Source organism: Gopherus evgoodei, chromosome 4 (genome assembly GCF_007399415.2).
Source record: "Gopherus evgoodei ecotype Sinaloan lineage chromosome 4, rGopEvg1_v1.p, whole genome shotgun sequence".
In the NCBI taxonomy this organism is placed as follows: domain Eukaryota; kingdom Metazoa; phylum Chordata; order Testudines; family Testudinidae; genus Gopherus; species Gopherus evgoodei.
The window spans coordinates 29,890,019-29,913,506 of record NC_044325.1 but is presented as its reverse complement, the minus strand read 5'-3'; the positions used below and the strand labels follow the sequence as shown (position 1 = coordinate 29,913,506).

General features: G+C 43.8%; 1 protein-coding gene across 9 annotated transcripts in view; it reads right to left on the bottom strand.

Annotated features, from left to right (window-relative positions):
• Positions 1-23,488, bottom strand: part of SYNE3 (spectrin repeat containing nuclear envelope family member 3) — an 89,780-nt gene that overhangs the window by 54,170 nt on the left and 12,122 nt on the right. For 4 of the 9 annotated variants that reach the window (XM_030558821.1, XM_030558819.1, XM_030558814.1 and 1 more), the window contains exon 2: positions 719-876. In XM_030558821.1, the coding sequence (XP_030414681.1) occupies positions 719-876 (158 nt within the window). Of the gene's footprint in view, positions 1-718; positions 877-2,413; positions 2,469-6,091; positions 6,132-7,166; positions 7,246-23,488 lie in introns of those variants that run through there. The other 5 variants (XM_030558817.1, XM_030558818.1, XM_030558816.1 and 2 more) reach the window with 3 other exon arrangements.

The window sequence follows — 23,488 nt, the reverse complement described above, 5'->3', positions numbered from 1 at the left end:
GGGCACTTAAAACCTCACTCACTCTCTTTAACACTTATTAACTCTCTGCCCCATCCTCCTATTCTGATTAAAAAATTGCAAGTATGCAGCTGTCTGACCTTGCCTCATAAAGGCCAAAGATTTGCCTAGCTATGTGATGTTTGGTTTTCAGCTGGCAGTGGCTGAACATACAAACTTGTTGACTGTGGCATTATCAAATTCTCGGGTATTGTCTCCTGTTAAAGACGTGGGATGAGATGGGCTACTGGTCTCATCTGGTAGCATCATTTCCTGAACTGCATTGGGTGGTTGCAAACCCCAGGCTTGTGACTGCGAAAAGCAACTAAACTTCCATTTTAGCATGCACAAATGAATGAGTGCTGGGTACAGCAGCTGAGGTAGTTTGGCAAATCAGGATTGCTCTTAGTCTTCCAAATACACATGAAAAGTCTGGGAGCATCTAATCTAAGAGCAGGTTGCAAACCTCCCCGACCCCCACACATTCTATTCCCTTTTTCTCTGGCAGCAATAAGTGGCTTGCAAAAGAAGAAGCTGGAGAGAATGCTGAAGTGATCCTGCCCAAATGGGAGCAACCTTACAGCTAGTGAGGCTATTTTCATACCCTATCCCACCTTGATCATCTCCTAATGGCAACTTCTCCATGGCTCCTGGCAGTCTCTGCAATGCCAATGCCACTTGTGAATATGTCTCTCAGAAAGGAATATCAGTCTTCCCCTACCTCAGTCTCTCTTAGCCTGGCTTCCAGGGCAGACCGAGGTCCCTTGGTGTTGTCATTGATCCGCAGTCTCTCCTGGATGGCTTTCATCCAGGCTTCTGCATTCTCCACACTTGTGTCAAATTCATCCTGGGGCTGCTGAGTCATTGCATTAGAGGAAACTAAAAAGATAAAGAAATGAGGAATTAAAAACAAACAATTTCTCTTCTCAGGAAAGTCTCTCAGAGTCTTAAGGAGCAGGGAAAAGAGGAAAGTAACTTTACTGATCTCTTTTTGATTAATGGCATCAAAATTCACAACCCACAGTAGTCCTAAATCTCCATGAGACTCAACAGAGGTGAGTATGGAGTAAAAGTTCAAACTCTGAGCTTCTAAAATGAAAGTATACAAGGGAACAAGATGAAGTTGGGACACTCCTTTAAGCTCTGTGATTTGGGCTGACATTCAAAGGGCTAAGAGTCACTGCATTTATTTGAAAACGAAATTAGGTTAATTTGATGCTTGTGAAATGTACCAGACTGGACACTAGCATCCTTTATATTCGCCCAGAACATGCACAGCACAGGCAGCGGGAATCTAAATACGTCCATCAACATGACTCTCTTTAAGTCCATTTAGGGCTCAGCCTTGCAAGGTACTGAGCACCTGGCCCTGGCCTAGCCAAGCACTTGAGTGTGCGCATAACTTTAAACATGAATTGTCTCAATGAAGTTGGCCAGATCAAACCAAAATACTCAGCACCTTGCAGTTAATCCACTCTGCTGAAACTTCTAAGGAGGCTAACAATCAGAGCAAGTTGTGGTGATGGTTTTGAGATACGGACCCCATTCCTGCAGGAACCGGGCTGAGACAGCTAACACAGATCACTGTCAGTCATCAGATGGGAACATTTTTCAGTGCCTATGCACTTTGGGTGGATTTGAACTGGGGACTTGTAGATAAAAGGTTTTGTGGACCAGATCCAAAGTCAATATAAAGAGGCTCCTGGTGTTCAATGGGTTTTGGATCAAGCCCTATACCCACTGCCAATGCCTGGCAGCCAGTTTCTCCTTAATGAAAATAACACATCTATTTGTTCTCCACAACTGAATGTCTTTCTTTAAAGATCTAGAGATAATTCCTGAGGTCTCATTTTTGCCACTGTTATTCTGACCAAGTAGGACTTTACTCTGGAAGCGTTCTCACTGATTTCCATGGGACTGCTCCCACACAGTCCATTACTGCGCAACATGAGCAAGAGTATGGCCCTTGGTGAATCCAGCCCAGGATTTCTGATTACCTCTTGAAATTGGAAGACACCCTGATCATAACCACTGTTGGGGGGGGGGGAAGAAGAGTGACCTGTTTATGCCCCTCCCCCACTTCCACAACACACCCCCACCCCAACCCTAGCTTTTCACTAGCCTGTTGCTGTTCCTCTCACTGTGGTGGCAGGGCATGCGCATTCTCACACGCTCGTCAAAGCTGCAGCATCACCCTGAATCAGGGGCCAAAAGTGCATTCCTCTGTGCCCATGGGGGTAGCTGTGCTGGAGAGGGGATTCTCCCTAGGCAAGGGAGCAATACTGCTACACCCTCCACTGCAGGTTCTCCTGGTGGAGGGCACAGGCCAGGGCTTCGTAAGAGCCCACAAAGGCAAAGGCTGCCCAGGGGAGACACTGGCTCGCTCCATTTCCCAGCCAGCCTGAGCCACGTATACCTGGGTAGTTGTGGCGGCTGGATCCAAACCCCACAATGAAGCAGGAGATGTGGGCGGGTTGGGCTGCTACTCTCCCACTTCTACTGGGCCCGGTTTGACAAGCTGACATACCTAGAAGACAAGGTTCAGTGGGGGCGATGGAAGGATTGTGTGTGGGAAGGATTTGGCCTGCCTAGGAAGCCTCTAGGAAAGGAAGTGGGTAGTCCTAGGTTGCACAAACCCTCCTATGACAGAACCAGGAATGAACTCATTCTCAAGATGCAGGCCAACTGAGAACTCTGGCTTCGAAAATCAAACCTAGCTCTCGCAGAAACAGTTTAAGAAATATTTGGCAGAAAGGCGGGACAACAAATTGTCCCATCTTACATATGTTCTATGAGTTGTCCAAATCACCCGGCCACACATGAAGGAGGACTTGTGGGCTTCACTAAGGACTGAGGCACTGCTCATGCTACTCTGTCTACTTTAGTTTGAGGGATGAGCCAGAGGCACAGTCCTACAGACACTTGGGTCTGGTGTGGCTGGAACAGCCTCCCATCTGAAATCTATAGAGGTGACTCCTGGAACTGTTTTTGTATAAAGATTCTACTTTATTTATGTATTAATTTATACAGCACATGGATAATGAAGAAATCTGTGACAACATATGTGAGTAATAATTAATCATAAGAAATAAAGGTGTAAATAACAAAGCACTGAACAAAGCAGTCACCCCCTGTGGGACAGTATAGGCAAAAGAGAGGAGAATATTCCAAGATACTGAGAGAGAGGTAGTTTAACGCAGGCCAGCTCCTCAAATATATCCAGGGGTTATAAAAAGCATTTGAGGGCTGAGTTTGAGTAATTTGGTATGTGGAAACTATTAGAGATGAGCCAAAACCAGAACCATTTAGCTGATCCACTTTTCCCATTTCTACCTCGCCCCTCTCCACAGCTCTGACCTCATCTCTTCCCCTCCAAAAAAACAAACCTTGGCCACTTAAATAAATAGGGATCAGGTCAGAAACAACCCTGATTTTACTAATGAAATACTGACCCAGATACTGAGCTGTGGCTAAGTTCTGCTCAGCACAGCTCAGGACAAAGGATGTAAAAGGAGCTTAATCACACAGGTGCACCCACGTAGCCATGGACCTACCGGGCTGTCACTCCAGTCCCTTGTATAAGTTAGAGCAGCTAGAGGCACTGTTCTGACCACAGAAGATCATTGAGGCAAAGGGATGCCTGGCTGTGCTCGTATTTCCCTGGCCATACCCCTGCACAACCATCAGAATGGTGCTGGTGTAGAAGCTGTTCTACATCACCTGAATAATCCCTTATCTCAGGGATTCAGTGGCAGGCTCAGCTGGGTTTAGGGTCAGAGCAGCACCCGCCAAGATTGGTGTGGGCATACTTGGTTCTGTCTCAGAACAGGGGAGTGGACAAGATGACCTCTCAAACCCCTTCCAGCCCTACATTTCTAAGTAACCAGCTTCCATATACCAGAGGACCTAGCCCTCTATCTGCATCGCGTTCTCTGAATTTCCTAAAATGCTTTTTTTGGATTAAATTTATGCATCCAGTTTAACTACCTTTCAAATAGATTTAACGGCCCTCATCAGGTATTGTGAGGTTTAATTAGTTAGTGTTTGTAAAGCACTACTGAGATCTTTCAAAGTCACTCTTTAAGTGCAATGTATTTTTGGCAATATTATCATTATTTTTCCAAGTTTCTCAATACACATTTTTTCTCCCTGCAAAGCCATTCTGCTTTTCCTAATGTAACACATTTTTCACAGTCGATCCCTTTCTTAAACATACTTTTAAACCAAACATTTACAGTGCACTGGCTTTTAAATGCTTTCAGTATGTCTTGAATTCCTGTGCTCATGTACTACTTGACTCACTTCCAGAACCAAGCTCTCTAAGAAATAAAAAGAGGGGGAAAGAAAAGTGCTCCAGGAAAGTTAAATCACTCGCCATTGGGGACAGTATTTTCCAATTATTGAAATATTTCAAGCTTTTCATAACTCTTTCCATTTGGAAGAGATCAGGGTTCTGGGTCTGCACATGAGAAGTATTTTTATAACACTGCAGCGTGTCAAATTTTATACAAACGCACAAGGGTGGAAGCTATTGTGGTTCTGGGAATTGTTTGCTGCTTGGGTCCTGGTGTAATTTAATAATGGCTCAGCTGCCCTGGATAGTGTAAGGAGAGTTCTGAGAAAGAGAGACAGTTGTATAGGAGCACAAGTCTTTCAAAGTGGAGATGGGATTAGCATATACTACTGTAGAAGCGACACATCAATCTCCACGATTCCAAAGCTGAGAGTTCTTGGCATGCTAATAATTCTACAGCTCTCAGTCATGCTACTATTAGCACACATATCCCTAGATAAAGGACTAGATTACTTCAATAAAAATCGTACTCACAGCAGAGCTAAATTTGGTCCAATTTGAGTAACTGGAGAAACTCTTGAAATTCTAGTAAGCATTAGCTGTATCCCCAGGAATCTGCAGCTTAACCATTTTTTGTGGGTTCAGGACATTAACCCTAGCACCTTGAACATCTTCCAAGGCAGTTTTTTCCTGTACTATTTGTGGGGAACGTTTATGACCATCAGGAATTGTTTGTCCAAACTAATATACTGAAGAATAAATACATGCTGGGTGTTCTTGGAAGAATCACTTCCATTTCCTGCTTAAAGTTAATGGCTATAGCCAAGTGGTTGTCACACGGGTGGCAGGATGTAGAGCATTTACTTGCAGTGCTGCCATTTCCTTTCCTCTCATTTCCAAATAATACCCATTCTCAAGGGAAACCCATAGCTACTTGACAAACCCAACTGCCACCACGTGATCACAACAGCTACTTTTTCGCTTAACTGACACCTACCATGTGTCATTGAACATCAGAATGATAACACAGTTTGTTGGATCTGTTCACCAGCTCGTAGTGAAGCTAATTCTTTCCAGCACACAGATCTGTTTTAGGCTTGGTCTACACTAAAAAATAAGGTCAGTTTAACTACATCGGCCAAGGGTGTGAAAAAGCCACACCCCTGAGAGGCATAGTTTAAGATGACCAAAGTCCCCGTGTAGACAGTACGAGGTCACAATGGAGGAATTCTTCCATCAACCTAGCTACTACATCTCAGGAAGCTGGATTATCTAACTGAACCCCCCTTGTTGTCATAGGCAGCAGCTACACTCAAGTGCTGCAGCTGTGCTGCTGTTGTGTTTTAAGTGTAGACAAGCCCTTAAACTCCAGTGGGAATAAAATATAAATGTAATTAATAAGCTTGAGACTTTTCAGCTTGGAAAAGAGACAACTAAGGGGGGATCTGATAAAGGCCCAAAAAGTCATGACTGGTGTGGAGAAAGTAGATAAGGAAGTGTTACTTACTCCTTCTCATAACACAAGAACTAGGGGTCACCAAATGAAATGAATAGGCAGAAAGTTTAAAACAAACAAAAGGAAGTATTTCTTCACACAACGCACAGTCATCTGTGAAACTCTTTGCCAGAGGATGTTATGAAGGCCAAGACTATAATAGGGTTCAAAAAAGAACTAGATACATTCACCAAGGATAGGTCCATCAATGGCTATTAGCCAGGATGGGCAGGGATGATATTCCTAGCCTCGGTTTTACCAGAAGCTGGAAATGGGCGACAGGGGATAGATCACTTGACGATTACCTGTTCTGTTCATTCCCTCTGGGGAACTTGGCACTGGCCACTGTTGGAAGACAGGATACTGAGTTAGTTGAACCTTTAGTCTGACACAGTATGGCCGTTCTTATATAATATCCCCTCACTTTATAAACCTACTTTTACACTTCCATAACTTCCAGTTCTAAGAAGTTATTTGCAGAAGTGTGGACCAATAATTCTCCTCTAAAAGGAAGCTGGACTTGTAAATAAATCAGGAGCTGAGCTCCAGGGTTACTCCCTTTTTCACTTCAGGGGTGGCAGCCAGCAGAACTGGATGGAAGTTTTTAAAATTTTGACATTTTAAATCTTCAAAATTTCAAAGTTTTAATTTGGGGGGAGGGAAGAAAATGCTTTTCCTTTTAATTGGAAAATCTCCCACTCCTCTTTATTCTGCCACCTCGCTCTAATAGACATTATCCTACTGTCATTCAGCCAGATTAGTAAAATGCCAGGTTAAGTAAGGGCACTTCTAATTTATTTTTATGACCAGTGAAACACTGTACAATATCTATCTTAGGTATTTATATGGCCCCATCATCATAGGATCTGAGTCCCTCACAATCTTTAAGGCAGATATCCTCATAACATCCCTGTGAGGTAAGGCAGTACTATCATCTCCATTCAGCAGATGGGGAACTTATTATAATATGTATAAGAAACAGCCGCCAGGGGGAGCAGGCAGATAGTCAGATAACGAAATGTGTGGCTGTTCCAGGTTACGGTAGGTGCATTGTTGGAAACTGCTGGAACTGTGGGTCTGTGGAGCTATTGCAAAGTTATATACTTGTTGCCTGAATAAACAGACAGTCAATACTCAAAGAAGCTGGAGTGCCTACAGCTTACAACACAACAGAACGGAGGCACAGAAAGGCTAGCTGACTGGCCCAAATCACACAGCAAGTCTGCAGCAGAACTGGGAGTTGCAGCCAGGTCTCCTAAATCCTAGACTAGTGCTCTCAACCCTGGACCATCATTCCTCTAATATGCTAGTAGGAAATCCTCAGAACGAAGTGCATCTTCTCCTTCTGCAATTGCCAGTAAAAGGTAATTATTAGCCTACCTGCAACCTTCAGATTGTGAACTCGGAACCCCTCCTGGTGAAACTGTCCGGACTAGATTTCCAATTTCTGCTCAGCTCCCTAAAATAAGAGATACACCATCAGTGAGCCAAGGGAAAAGCACTGCAAGCCAAGCACATTAGAATCATAGCCCCGGGGGCTGGGAGTTATGTAATTAATTAAATCCTACCTGTCTGCTAAAGATTGCAGGTCCCCCCAGTTCACACCTGGGTGCCATGCAAGGGTTCTGATAATACTGACCAATAAAGTTCTACAGCGCCTTGGTCTTGGCTGGGACTGGAACTGCCGCTGCGTGAACAATTTTTAGTGAATAACGTATCTGATAAATTTCACCCCTTTTGCTGGTCACACCTTGCATGTGAACAATCTATGATTTTCTCGCATATGTGTGCTATTCAAAATGATTTTCCAAATAAATTCTGCAAATTATTCTTACTCAGCAGATTGTTCTAACAGTTCATTGGGAATACCCAATACTCCAGTTGTGCTGATTAGTTTTAATTAGACCCAAAGGTAATATGGTAATCACGGTTTCTGTCCTCTGACTGGATGAGAGTAACTCTTATTATTAAGGTATTAGTATTTCTTATTCGTACTGCAGTAATGCCTAGGATCCCAGGCCCCCATTGTGCTAGATCCTGTACAAACAGAATAACTTACACAGCATCCTACAATGAGCCTGGACACTTTAGGGAACAAATATGATAAATCCCCTACCCTGAGGAGCTTATAGTCCAATACCAGACCAGATTGAACAAGTGAAATCAGCAAAATAAAGTGCCTGTAAGTATGGGGATAAGAAATGATGGACAGAGGAAGGGGCAACAAGGCTTACACAGACACATATATTGCTGTGAACATGCCCTGACGATTTTAATACACATCTCACAGCTCATCCTCCTCACTTGGAGCCAGAACCACTCCATCCATAGGAGGGGCTAGACATTTCAGAATCTAGAAATACGCCTGAAGCCACCTTATCCGATCCAAATGTTCTCAATGTTTGAGTGTTTGGAACTGGGACTTTTTGCTTCAGATCCATCTTTTTAAAAGAACTGACTTTGAACCTGATATGCTAACTGCCTATCTCCGACAGGTGACGGGGAGCACTCAGAACACAACTCTGAAAGCAGTGGCCCTTGTAGGTAACCTTCAAGTATATATTAGAAATATGAACATTTACAACTACTAAACGAGCGTTCAGAACTAATATGTCAGACCTGATCCTTAATAGGGTACCAATGCCCTTTCCCCCTTTAAAAAACAAAAACTTGAAAAAAAATTAAGTCCTAATTTTTGCGAATCTTAAAAAACCCTTCATCTTCATGGACATGAAGCTGGCAAAGTTTGCCATTGTTAGGTTTTTAATTATTTTTAAGTTAAAATAAAATATTTAGGTCTGTGGGAATGACTGTTCTATGGAAGAGGGAGTTTGCAAATACAGCCCTATTCTAAACACTGCATTCAATGCTTAAAATAATTCTGTGATCTCTAGAGGATCAAAGCTCATGATCATAAATACATGAACACGCTTTTATTTACACCACCCACTGACTTTTTTTTTTTAAGAATAGCATATAACTGCTCCAGGGCCTAAAACATTGGAACCCTCTCAAGAGCACACAATCCAGGGTAAGTAAAGTTGCGTGTAGATAATCCAATAATTCAGACATTTTTCATAACAATATCTTTGTTTAACTGATGCCAGGGCTTTCTGTTGCAAAAATGGCATCGCTCTGTGTTCAAACAAACCCGAACTCTAGAGTAAGCTAAGCCTTGCCTACATCCCAGGTGCAGTAAATTATTGAAGCCGACAGCAACCTTACCCCAAGCTCTTTCTTCAGGAACTGAATAGTCCACTGCAAACTGTAAATAGCATCTAAATTAATTTTGAACGGTTGAGAACATTTCTGGAATTGAGTAAAATAGGCTGCCTTCCTGTGACTCATTTTTGCCTGAACTCTAGCAGTTTCCATAGCTTAGTCACCTTCCCACCGTGCCTATATGCCAGGCACTGAGGGTCAGTAACAAAGCAAGCATATGCTTTCAATCCCAAAGTCTATTCCTATTAGCCATTGGAGTTTGCTGTTGTGCTCAGGTCCACTAAGAGACTGTAACCCCAACACAAACTTGTGTAATCTGACACTTTTACAACCAGTGAACACCTTCTATATGAGAAGCAGCACTATCTTTTTCAGTGGAGCATTAACTAGGGTTGTAAACCTAACAAAGGAGCCAATCTTGATCCCATGGAAGTCACTGTTGGTTTGCCATTGATTTCAGTAGCAGCAGGATTGACCCTGAAGTTTTGTGTCAGCAGTTCCTTTCCAGTGAAAATGTTCTTGGAGCTATGTTAAACTGGAGCTGTGATCACAGATAACCGCTGCTGCTGAGCAATGAAAGTAAAGCAAACATTTAACACTTCCTACTCCAGTGGAATTCAACTGTGCTAACCTTTTGGAAATGTAATAATTTACATGTTAATAACTATACCTGGGATTTTCAGTCATGGCACCTAAAGGAGTTAGAATCTAACTGTTAGATGAGTGTTAAGGTATCTAAATGTGAGGATTTGGGTCCTAACTCCCATTGAAATCAACGTTGAAATTAATGAGAATTAGGAGCCTAAATACCTCTGAGGATCTCGGCCTTCGTGCCTAATTAGGCTCCTTTGAAAAACCTGTGCTAAATATTAGGGGGCAGCTCCTCAGCAGTTAATTGTCAGGTCCATTGAAGTCAATGGAGCTGTAACAATTGACACCAGCTGAGGATCCATCTATATATAGATATATCTATACACACATTTGTATATTCAAAAAACAATTACAGTTGCTGAGTGATGATAATGTCACATCATTCACAAATCTCAAGCACTTAAAAGGAAGGATATGGGTAGTTAAGAATATCAGAGATCTTATATATCCCACTGAAATATTTTTTTCTTTATTACAGTGATGTATATTCCACCTGTCATAAACAGATAAGTAAGAGTTAATAGAACAGAAGTACTTCATATCTCTTTTGCCTGTAAAGGGTTAACAAGATCAGTGAGCCTGGCTGTCACCTGACCAGAGGACCAATCAGGGGACAGGATACTTTCAAATCTTGAGGGAGGGAAGTTTTTGTGTGTGCTGTTAGTGTTTGGTTGTTGTTCTCTCTGGGTTCTGAGAGTGACCAGATGTGCAACCAGGTTTCTCTCCAATCTCTCTGATACAGGCTCTTATATATTCAAAATAGTAAGTACTAGGTAGCTAAGGCAAGATAGGCTTATGTTTGTTTTCTTTATTTGCAAATGTGTATTTGGCTGGAAGGAGTTCAAATTTGTATTTTGGTGAAAGGATTTTAATTTGTACTTGTATACTTAGGCTGGGAGGGTATTCCCAGTGTCTATAGCTGAAAGACCCTGTAGCATATTCCATCTTAAATTTACAAAGATAATTTTTACTGTTTTTTTCTTTCTTTAATTAAAAGCTTTTCTTGTTTAAGAACCTGATTGTTTTTTTATTCTGGTGAGACCCCAGGGGACTGGGTCTGGATTCACCAGGGAATTGGTGGCGAGAAAGGAGGGAAGGGGGAGAGAAAGGTTATTTTCTCTCTGTGTTAGGATTACTTTCTCTCTCAGGGAGAGTCTGAGAGGGGGTGAGAGAAGGAGGGGGAAGGTGGATTTTCCTCTCTGTTTTAAGATTCAAGGAGTTTGAATCACAGTGATCTTCCAGGGTAACTCAGGGAGGGGAAGCCTGGGAGAGGCAACAGTGAGGGAAAGGGTTTACTTTCCTTGTGTTAAGATCCAGAGCGTCTGGGTCTTGGGGGTCCCTGGGCAAGGTTTGGGGGGGACCAGAGTGTACCAGGCACTGGAATTCCTGGTTGGTGGCAGCGCTACAAGTACTAAGCTGGTAATTGAGCTTAAAGGAATTCATGTTGGTACCCCATCTTTTGGACGCTAAGGGTCAGAGTGGGGAATTATACCATGACACCACCACAACACAAAAATCTGAACTGTCACCCAAAAGAAGTAATAGTCTTTCACCAGTAATCTCAAAGCACAAATACAAACACCATGTGTCATTAATGTGAACATAGGTAACTTGGTTTTTCTTTCAAAAGAGTTGTGTGTTGTATCAACTATTCCCCACCACCGCCAACCCACAGAGTGTGATCCAGCGGTTGTGCCCTGGCAACCCATCTAAGATATGCATACCACAAACTAAGAAACACTGACCTTGAAAATAGGTAAACATCACCTTTAAGAAGGAAAATTTGAATATTGTGTCTGTGGGGCAGTACTGCTGCTAAACTGAAGTGGAACAGAGCTTGTGACAGACGCTTCCTGCACAGGGCTCACTAAATGCAAATGGTGAAGCTATAGTCAAATTATGTTCTATATTTGCAAGTGTTATTAAGTTTCCTTAACCTTTTAACTTGCTCTATACACATAGGACCATATCTTGCACAATGGTCCGATAATACTGAACTAGTGGCACTATTCATAGGAGGTGTTGTGTATTGTCTGTTAAATTGGAAAAAGATAGTGTTTACTATAGAGTTACACTAGTTCATTGACATTTTCCTTGTGAAACACACTAACAATGTTCCAGTAAATCTAGAAAGAAAGCGGTAAGGTTTGCCTGCACATCACCTGCATGAAGGTCAATAGAAGAGGTAAAAGCAGCAAAGAATCCTCTGGCACCTTATAGACTAACAGACGTTTTGGAGCATGAGCTTTTGTGGGTGAATACCCACTTCCTCAGATGTATTCACCCACGAAAGCTCATGCTCCAAAACGTCTGTTAGTCTATAAGGTGCCACAGGATTCTTTGCTGCTTTTACAGATCCAGACTAACACGGCTACCCTCTGATAACAGAAGAGGTGTGTCAAAGCCAGAACTATTTATACAAACTTCCTCATCTTTAGATCTCAGATCAAACGGGCCCTGGATCTGAACTTCTGGTTTTCATTTTACAGAAACAAATCCATCCCTTAGTTCTGTCCATCTGGAATTATAAAGATCTTGTGACTTTAAGGTCAGACTACATAACAAACCTAAGGAAAATTATCCACAGTTTTCAGGAGTCCTGAGTTGGCCAAGATTGTCCTAGGTTTTAAAACTCAGTCCCCAGTAATTTCAGTCACAGCTACTGTTCTAGGTCTGTAGTGATGCTATGTCGTGTCTTCCTGAATCATTGCCTCTTCTGGCTGTTCAGCAGCACTGCCTATTGACTCCTGCTGGCTGCTTCTCATCTGCAACTCTCAGCCCTGCTACTGGAGGCTGGCACCAACTCATTAATACTTTTAAATACTCTCTTTGTGTCTTATGTTAGTATCAAGTGGTAAATGTAGAAGGATCATGTGGATAACAAAAAAAATCCTACAAAAATCTGACTGAATCCTAGGGATTCTGGAAAAATTACAGACAAAATTCTGTTCTGATTTCACCACCATTCCCCATTGGTTTCCAGGGCCCCAATCACAACCCAGCCTAAGGATTTACTTTGTTAGGAGTTGTGACATCAGTGGAGCATGGTGAAATAAATTAGGACATCTGAGTACGAAGAAAAAGAGATGGGTTTCTTTTTAGTCATGATAGTGAGAGAATAGGATTTTCCCTTACTAAATGGGCATGGATGGGAGATGAGAAGCCAGACTAGAGATCAATCTTACCAAAGACAGGACAGCACACAGCATGATGCCACTGTTTAAAAGGTGAATAAGATTTAAATAGAGATAATCTCCAGGAAACTCTCTAGAGTTCAGGTCACCAACTAACTAGCTGGTTAACTCCTGTAGGGATTAATGTTTGAAATTATGATGTCTGACAGATGTTTGTAGAACAGGAATTACTAAAAACAGTAAGAAGCAAAAGTGCAGCATGGGTACAAATTAGAGCTAAGCCTTCAGAAATCATTGATATAATCTTGGACACAGAAATAACTTTTGTTTGCCTGTCTTAAGTATTTTTCTGTTTCTTCTGCACTTTCCCGGCAATAGATTTTTCTTCCCCGTACTGTTGAGAAGAATCTGATTGACATATTAGCCGACTGTGCCTCAGCTACAGCTCTACAATCCCAGGAATAGAGGGCAGAATTTAGCCAACTTCTTCAGTCAACAACAGTGCTATTGCTGATTGGCCAGGGATCTCCCAAATGGAATCTGTGTTTCATGCATCACACTTTTCTGATGCTCAAGCTCATTAGGTGTTGTCTGTCTCCTGACTTCCTGGAACCTTTGGAAAATAAAAGGCAGTGTTTTCCCAACTCAGTTCTGATGTCTTAAGCCACTGTTACTGTTAGGCTTGCTAGCAAGTCAAACCTGCAGGATTGCACCACTGCTACACTGGGTGTAGTTTACACTTCCACCATCAGAGCATGCTGAATCCAGTTTATCTGCTCATAGCCAGATTGCACTCTCACACACACCAGTGTAAATGCAGAGTAACTCCACAGAAATCAATGGAATCTTTGTGGATTTGGACTAGTGTAAATGAAAGCAGAACCTGACCCATGTCATCTTAATTTGCACTATACTTGGCCAGATTTCCAGGGTTAAGAATGTAAAGAGGAAATAATGACTGGAAAGGTAGAGCAAACATGGGGATGGAGAAGAGGAAAAAGTCAGGTCTGATCCTCCTCTCACATCAGTTTAACACTCATTTAAGTGAGTGGAGAATAAGGTCCAGGAAATGTAAAAGCAAAGCAGGGAGAAAAGAGGAACACTGTAAAGAGAAATTGTGTACTAACTTAGCCCCTAGAAGACCCCCCTGTAACAGAGTAGTGGGCAAGAACTGCTGACTCAGCCCTGTGTCATACCAGCTCCCATTAAGGGAAGTAAATTGGAGCCGGCTAGAGAAAACTTGCGCATAATTGGTGAATGGGAGACAGCTGCCAACTCAATTAGCCTGGGTTACAGAAAAGGCTGGGAGAAAGGAAGCCAGAGGGAGTAGAGTGATAGCTCTTCCTCAGTTCTCCTGGGGGCAGACACTAGCACCCAAGCTGTGTATAGTGAAAAGGTGGTGGGAGCATAAGCCACAAATAAATGGTACCAGTGGTTACTGAACTCCAGGGTCTCTGAGTGACTTTGTCAGCACGGCAGGAGCAGGAGCCAAGAGGGCCCTGCAGTGCCCTGCTACACCCCCTCAGAGACTGTTAGCAAAAGAAACAGATAAAAGAGCTTGTCATAAACAGATAAGAAAAGTTAATAGCACAGAAGTACTTTATAAATCTCTTTGACTGTAAAGGGTTAACAAGTTCAGTAAGCCTGGCTGTCACCTGACCAGAGGACCAATCAGGAGACAGGACACTTTCAGATCTGGAGGGAGTTTTCTGTGCCTGCTGTTAGTGTTTGGTTGTTGTTCACTCTGAGGGATCAGGGCTTGTCTACATCAGAAAGTTGCAGCGCTGGTGAGGGAGTTACAGCGCTGCAACTTTGAAGGTGTACACATCTGCAGGGCATCACCAGCGCTGCAACTCCCTGTTTGCAGCGCTGGCCGTACTCCCGTTTTGTCTCGGGTGTAGAGGATCCAGCGCTGGTGATCCAGCGCTGGTAATCCAATGTAAACACTTACCAGCGCTTTTCTTGACCTCCGTGGAAGGAGGAAGCCTCTGGTAATCAAGCTGGTCTCCTTCCCCAGCTTGCTCTTGCGTTCCCGGAACCCCGAGCAAGCAGGTCTCCTTCCCTGCGGTTTGCAGGGGGGTTCGGGAACGCGAGAGCAAACCGGGAAAGGAGACCAGCTTCGCCGCGGTTTGCTCTCGCGTTCCCCGAGCAAGCAGGTCTCCTTCCCTGCGGTTTGCAGGGTGGCTCCGGGAACGCGAGAGCAAACCGCGGCGAAGCTGGTCTCCTTCCCCGGCTTGCTCTCTCGTTCCCGGAACCCCGAGCAAGCAGGTCTCCTTCCCTGCGGTTTGCAGGGTGGCTCCGGGAACGCGAGAGCAAACCGCGGCGAAGCTGGTCTCCTTCCCCGGCTTGCTCTCTCGTTCCCGGAACCCCGAGCAAGCAGGTCTCCTTCCCTGCGGTTTGCAGGGTGGTTCGGGGAACGCGAGAGCAAACCGCGGCGAAGCTGGTCTCCTTTCCCGGTTTGCTCTCTCGTTCCCGGAACCCCGAGCAAGCAGGTCTCCTTCTCTGCGGTTTGCAGGGTGGTTCGGAGAACGCGAGAGCAAACCGCGGCGAAGCTGGTCTCCTTTCCCGGTTTGCTCTCGCGTTCCCGGAACCCCCCTTGAAGCCGCCCAACAGCGCTGCAGTGTGGCCACATCTAACACCACTTGCAGCGCTGGTTGCTGTAAGTGTGGCCACTCTGCAGCGCTGGCCCTATACAGCTGTACTAATACAGCTGTAACAACCAGCGCTGCAAAATTTTAGATGTAGACATGGCCTCAGATGTGCAACCAGGTTTCTCTCCAATCTCCCTGATACAGTTTCTTATAGATCCAGAATAGTGAGTACTAGGTAGATAAGGCGAGTTAGGCTTATGTTTGTTTTCTTTATTTGCAAATGTGTAGTTGGCTGGAAGGAGTTCAAATTGGTATTTTGCTGAAAAGATTTTAATTTGTACTTGTATACTTAGGCTGGGAGAGTATTCCCAGTGTCTATAGCTGAAAGACCCTGTACCTAATTCCATTTTAAATTTACAAAGATAATTTTTACTGTTTTTCCTTCTTAAAAGCTTTTCTTGTTTAAGAACCTAATTGTTTTTTTTATTCTGGTGAGACCCCAGGGGACTGGGTCTGGATCCACCAGGGAATTGGTGGGGAGAAAGCAGGGAAGGGGGAGAGAAATGTTAATTTCTCTCTGTGTCAGGATTACTTTCTCTCTCAGGGAGAGTCTGGGAGGGGGGGAGAGAAGGAGGGGGAAAGGTGCATTTTCCTCTCTGTTTAGGATTCAAGGAGTTTGAATCACAGTGATCTTCCAGGCTAACTCAGGGAGGGGAAGCCTGGGAGAGGCAACGGTGAGGGAAAGGGTTTATTTTCCTTGTGTTAAGATCCAGAGGGTCTGGGTCTTGGAGGTCCCCAGGCAAGGTTTTGGGGGGACCAGAGTGTACCAGGCACTGGAATTCCTGGTTGGTGGTAGTGCTACAGGTTCTAAGCTCGTAATTGAGCTTAGAGGAATTCATGCTGGTACCCCATCTTTTGGACGCTAAGGTTCAGAGTGGGGAATTATATTATGACAGAGCTAAGCTAGACGCTAAGGACCACATTCTCCTTTCAGCTAAAAGTGTGCAACCCCAGTGTCGGCAACTGAGAGTATAGCTCAGGGCAGAATTTGGCCACAGCTTGAAAGAGCAAACCAGGGACAGGAAGATGTGAACATCAGAGAGAAGCATCAAGATCCCTCTTACTTTCAAGACTATGATTACACAATCCCTACTATGACAGAAGCTCTCAGTACAGGGCTCTATGCAGATGGAAATTTAATGAAACTTCCTTGTTGTGCTGAGGAGCAGGCTCATCTATCCAAAAAGAAACCAGCTTCATACCTTGGGACAGCCAAGCTGCCTCAGGGGCAGAGGTTAGAATGTTCACAGGTAAGCCTCCTCACTGTCCTGTCTGCTCTCCCCAGCTAGGAAATTTGCTACAGCCCTATAGCATTTGGGCTAAGAATGTACTCCCTAGGAAGGAAGCAAGCTTGGGCAACCACATAAGACTGAAATCCACATTTACTTAGATTGTAAGTGCTTTGGAGCATGGACTGTTTTTGGGCTGTTTGCACAGCACCTAGCACACTGGCTATGGCTTGGGCTATGAAGCACTATGGTGATAAAAATAAACAACAGCAACATTGTGCAGCTTCTTCTACAGGGGAGATGCTGCTGCTCACTGTGAGGGAGTCTCTGTTGATAACTATCCTAGAAGACTCATGGAGCTCAGCAGCCACTAAGGCAATTTAGGATGGACAGAGCCCATTATTGATAACACAAGAATCAAATTAACAGGCAGAAATCTGCCAATTCCCCAGAAAACTTTCAGTGAGTGAGCACTGAAATGTAATACACCTCTACCCTGATATATTGCGACCTGATATAACATGAATTTGAATATAACATGGTAAAGCAGTGCTCCGGGGTGGGGCTGCACACTCCAGAGGATCAAAGCAAGTTTGATATAATGCAGTTTCACCTATAACGCGGTAAGATTTTTTGGCTCCCAAGGACAGCGTTATATCAGGGTAGAGGTGTTTATATATATTTTAATAAATCCCAAATTACCATTTATGAGCACAATTTCCCTCTGTCCCAAAGCTGATCGTAAACTGAAACTGATATTTCATAACAATGCTTCACTTTCTGCATGTGCCCCCAAAGTCTGACTTCTCCATTAATAAAGTTCCCATCCCTTCGGTTTGAAGGAAGCTGTTTTCAGGTTTAGGTTCAATGAAGGTTTGAGCAGCATTTTATTTTTCTTGCTAGCACTTCCAAACCCATCAATGTTGAAGCTGGGTGAAAGGCAGCAGTATAAACGGTAACTTTTGAATCTACACATTCTGTGTTCAAACATGAATTCAGGTATTCCTATAAATAAAACTGGTTAGATGTTTTCAAATAAGCCCACAGTCCACATGCTGCAAAGGAAACACAGGTCATTAAACACTGAAGCCAATGGAGTTACTCAAAAGATTATTTTGGCTCACTGTTTAATCTACCGTACTTAAATGATGTCCCAGGCAGACTGGCTTAGTTACAAGGTAATAATCTGCAACTATGCACTGCTGCATGGGTTTGATTCCCAGTCTATGGGCTACCAAGGGGGACAAGAAATCTCATGTTGCTTGACCTCCAGTACTTAGGGGACAAGGTTGATGCGTTCCTAAGACAGTTTAGTTCTTCTGGGCCACAAGGTGGCTGAGACACATCAGGGCCACAAGAATTGTAGGGTACAAAACGGGATAAAATTTCTTCAGAGCTCTGACAAAGAACTAGAAACCCCCCGTTGGGGAGGGAATACAGAAGCCCTTTGACTCTGTAGAAATGGTTGTTTCGCAGGGCAAAAATGTGGCTTAAGTGACCATTCCTATTCAGCAATATCTAAGGAGTAGGGCCACTAGACACCACAGTGATGAGTATGGTGTAAACGCCGATCAAGGGATTGAAGTCAAAAGATTTTCTTCTAGAGTGCTGAAGGAATCCACTATCAGTATTACTGCATGGGGAAAGGGCATCACTCAAACTCTGACAAGCAACAAGTCAACTACCCAACAACAGCAGCCAGCTTTAAAGTCAACCCATCCCTGTTTAAAACAGTGGGTCTGCTGATATTTAGTAATTTAGATATTTATATTTAATCATCCAGCTATTAATTATACTACTACTACTGCAGTAAGATTCCCAGTTAGGCATCAGGGTGCCATTATACCAGGCTCTGTACAGACAAAGAACGCACGGACAGTCCCTGGCCCACAGAACTCACAAAATCTAGGATTCTCACAGCACACAACAGGTGAATAAACAGACAACTGAGGTAGGAAGACCAGGCAACACTAAAGGGAAGGGTGTTTGTGTCTTTGTGACCATGACATCTCATTTGTCCCAGGTGGCCACCAACATAATCAATGCCCGATGGAAAGGAAGATTTTAAGGAGGGATTTTAAAGAGAAGACGGTGGCTTTGAAAATTGGGATGAGAAGTATCTTCCATAAGCATAAGGACTGGCATGTGAGGAAGTGCCAAGGTATTTCTAGGAAAAGCAGACAAGGAGGCTGCCAGGCATAAGTAATTTGAGAGCTCTGCATTGAGCACATAATTAACCTCTGTTAACAGGCACTCTCATTACCATTACCCTCATTCTCTTTCCCCTCCTGCGCTTTATCTCACTAACCATGAACTTGTTGATTGTAGTCTTAAATTAGATTATATGCTTCCCAAGGCAAGGTCCACATCATTTTATGTTTTGTGCATTGCCTATCATCACAATGGGGCTCCCACCCTGCCTGACTAGAACCTTTTGACGCTAGTGTAACAAATAATAATTTTCAAGGAACAAACTGATCTTGTAAAAGCAGCGAAGAATCCTGTGGCACCTTATAGACTAACAGACGTTTTGGAGCATGAGCATGAGATGCATCTGAGGAAGTGGGTATTCACCCACGAAAGCTCATGCTCCAAAACGTCTGTTAGTCTATAAGGTGCCACAGGATTCTTTGCTGCTTTTACAGATCCAGACTAACACGGCTACCCCTCTGATACTTGAAACTGATCTTGGGCACTTTGCCTTCAATCGTCAAGGCTTTTGGAGAAGCAAGTTTCCCATGTTTTGCTAGCCAGATTCAGAAGCTCGTTTGGCAACCTGGAAAGATGGGAAAAGCAGTTAATTCTGCACTGAAAGTGTTGTTTAAAAAATCTCTCTCTAGCAAACAAAGTGGGTGTTCTACAGCACAATGGGATTTAAAGCTTTGATGCTAAATACTCATCTATTTCTTTCATTCTGGAGCATGTAAGGCTGAGGATCTTATCTACACAACCGCGCCCCCTACGTCACCTGTATGTGAAGCATTTTTTATACCAGCAGCAAAGAATCCTGTGGCTTATATACTAACCTTATAGACTAACAGACGTTTTGGAGCATGAGCTTTCGTGGGTGAATACCCACTTCCTCAGATGCATGTAGTGGAAATTTCCAGGGGCAGCTATATATATGCTAGCAAGCAAGCTAGAGATAACGAGGTCAGTTCAATCAGGGAGGATGAGGCTCTGTTCTAGCAGTTGAGGTGTGAAAACCAAGAGAGGAGAAACTGGTTCTGTAGTTGGCAAGCCATTCACAGTCTTTGTTCAATCCTGAGCTGATGGTGTCAAATTTGCAGATGAACTGAAGCTCAGCAGTTTCTCTTTGAAGTCTGGTCCTGAATGCTTCCGCTGGCGTGCACAGGCAGAAATCGTGGAACAACAACATCGCTTGCCTCACAACCTAAGTTGTGCAGAACGCAATGCCATCCACAGCCTCAGAAACCACCCTGACATTATCATCAAAGAGGCTGATAAAGGATGTGCCATTGTCATCATGAACAGGTCTGACTACCAAAAGGAGGCTGCCAGACAACTCTCCAATACCAAATTCTACAGGCCACTTCCCTCAGATTCCACTGAGGAATACACTAAGAAACTACAGCATCTACTCAGGACATTCCCTACACTAACACCAGAAGAAATCAACATACCACTAGAGCCCCGACCAGGGTTATTCTATCTACTACCCAAGATCCACAAACCCGGAAATCCTGGAAGCCCCATCATCTCGGGCATTGGCACTCTCACTGAAGGACTGTCTGGATATATGGACTCTCTACTCAGACCCTATGCCACCAGCACTCCCAGCTATCTCCGTGACACCACTGATTTCCTGAGGAAACTACAATGCCTTGGTCACCTCCCAGAAAACACCATCCTAGCCACCATGGATGTAGAGGCTCTCTACACAAACATCCCACACACAGATAGAATACAAGCTGTCAGGAACACTATCCCTGATGATGCCACAGCACAACTGGCTGCTGAGCTCTGTGCCTTTATACTTACACACAACTATTTCAAATTTGATGACAATATATATCTCCAGATCAGTGGCACTGCTATGGGCACCCTCATGGCTCCACAATATGCCAATATCTTTATGGCCGACCTGGAACAACACTTCCTCAGCTCTCGTCCACTCACGCCCCTTCTCTAACTACGCTACATTGATGACATCTTCATCATCTGGACCCATGGGAAGGAGACTCTGGAAAAATTCTACCACGATTTCAACAGCTTCCACCCCACCATCAACCTCAGCCTGGACCAATCTACACAGGAGGTCCACTTTCTAGACACCACGGTGCAAATAAGTGATGGTCACATTAACACCACCCTATATCGAAAACCTAAATATCGCTATGCCTACCTTCATGCCTCCAGCTTCCATCCCGGACACATCACACGATCCATTGTCTACAGCCAAGCACTGAGATACAACCGCATCTGCTCTAACCCCTCAGACAGAGACCAACCCCTAAAAAATCTCCACTAAGCATTCTCAAAACTACAATACCTGCACGAGGAAATAAGGAAACAGATCAACAGAGCCAGACGTGTACCCAGAAGCCTTCTACTGCAAGACAAACCCAAGAAAGAAACCCAGCAGGACTCCACTGGCCATCACATACAGCCCCCAGCTAAAACCCCTCCAACGCATCATCAAGGATCTACAACCCATCCTGGACAATGATCCCACACTTTCACAGGCCTTGGGTGGCAGGCCAGTCCTTGCCCACAGACAACCTGCCAACCTGAAACATATTCTCACCAGTAACTGCACACCGCACCATAATAACTCTAGCTCAGGAACCAATCCATGCAACAAACCTCGATGCCAACTCTGCCCACATATCTACACCAGCAACACCATCACAGGACCTAACCAGATCAGCCACACCATCACCAGTTCATTCACCTGCACATCCACCAATATAATATACGCCATCATATGCCAGCAATGCCCCTCTGCTATGTACATCAGCCAAACTGGACAGTCTCTACGGAAAAGGATAAATGGACACATCAGGAATGGCAATATACAAAAACCTGTAGAAGAGCACTTCAACCTCCCTGGCCACATTATAGCAGACCTTAAGGTGGCCATCCTGCAGCAAAAAAACTTCAGGACCAGACTTCAAAGAGAAACTGCTGAGCTTCAGTTCATCTGCAAATTTGACACCATCAGCTCAGGATTGAACAAAGACTGTGAATGGCTTGCCAACTACAGAACCAGTTTCTCCTCTCTTGGTTTTCACACCTCAAATGCTAGAACAGGGCCTCATCCTCCCTGATTGAACTGACCTTGTTATCTCTAGCTTGCTTGCTAGCATATATATAGCTGCCCCTGGAAATTTCCACTACATGCATCTGAGGAAGTGGGTATTCACCCACGAAAGCTCATGCTCCAAAATGTCTGTTAGTCTATAAGGTGCCACAGGATTCTTTGCTGCTTTTACAGATCCAGACTAACACGGCTACCACTCTGATACTTTTTATACCCTCAGCACAAAAATTAGTAGAGCTCTTTTGACCTTTAATCTGAAAGTATGGGGTGAAATCCTGGCTCCACTGAAATCAACAGGGTTTGGCCACTGACTTCCATAGGGCCAGGATATCACCCATGATTTTTACTGTCTTACAAATCAACAATTATAGGTCCCCTTGGGTTCTTTCCTTCTGAGCAGGAGATTGAAACTAAGAATGAAGCCTGTGATACATTTATTGAGCCAACCTGATGTGCTACATATTTTACCCACAAACCAAATGCCAAACCCGTGTTTACTAACTGAACTATAGAACATTCTTGCTGACTTGCATAAGAAACATCATCTACATTTGTCAAGCATTGCTGTCTGCCAGAAATATAGCCACCTACCACACTCCCGCAGAGACTTAAATGCAGCCATGCAATGAGAATTTTTGCATTAAGGAAAGTCAGTCACTACAATTACAGAGAATTTATTGCTCAGGGAAGACACTGAATTGACAGCTCCAGAGGTTGGTTTCTTCTGTTCATCCACAGAATATGTATGGCATGGGCAAATTTTCTCACACTGCCCTGCCATTAACGTGTCTTGAAAGGACAACAGGATAAGTCAGTCTCCAAACAGATTCTGCCCTTTGCCTCTCTGCTAAGACTGTCAACACAATTTTGTAAAAACAATGAGGAGTCTTTGTGGCACCTTAGAGACTAACACATTTATTTGGGCATAAGCTTTCATGGGCTAAAATCCACTTCAACAGATGTATGGAGTGAAAAATACAGTAGGCAGGTATATATATTACAGCACATGAAAAGATGGGAGTTGCCTTACCAAGTGGGGGAGAAGGGTCAGTGCTAATGAGGCTAATTCAAACAGCTGAATGTAGCCTATTCCCAACAATTGACAAGAAGAGGTGAATATCAACAGAGGGAAAATTACTTTTTGTAGTGACCCAGCCACTCCCAGTCTTTATTCAGGCCTAATTTGATGGTGTCAAGTTTGCATATTAATTCCAGTTCTGCAGTTTCTCACTGAAGTCTGTTTTTGAAGGGCTTTTTTGTTCAAGTATGGCCACTTCTAAGTCTGTTATTGAGTGTACAGGGAGACTGAAGTGCTCTCCTACTGGTTTTTGAATGTTACAATTCCTGATGTCTGATTTGTGTCCATTTATTCTTTTGCATAGCGACTGTGCAGTTTGGCCTATTTACATGGCAGAGGGGCATTGCTGGTACATGACGGCATATATCATATTGGTAAATATGCAGGTGAATGAGCCCCTGATGGTGTCGCTGATATGGTTAAGTCCTGTGATGGTGTTCCTTGAATAGATAT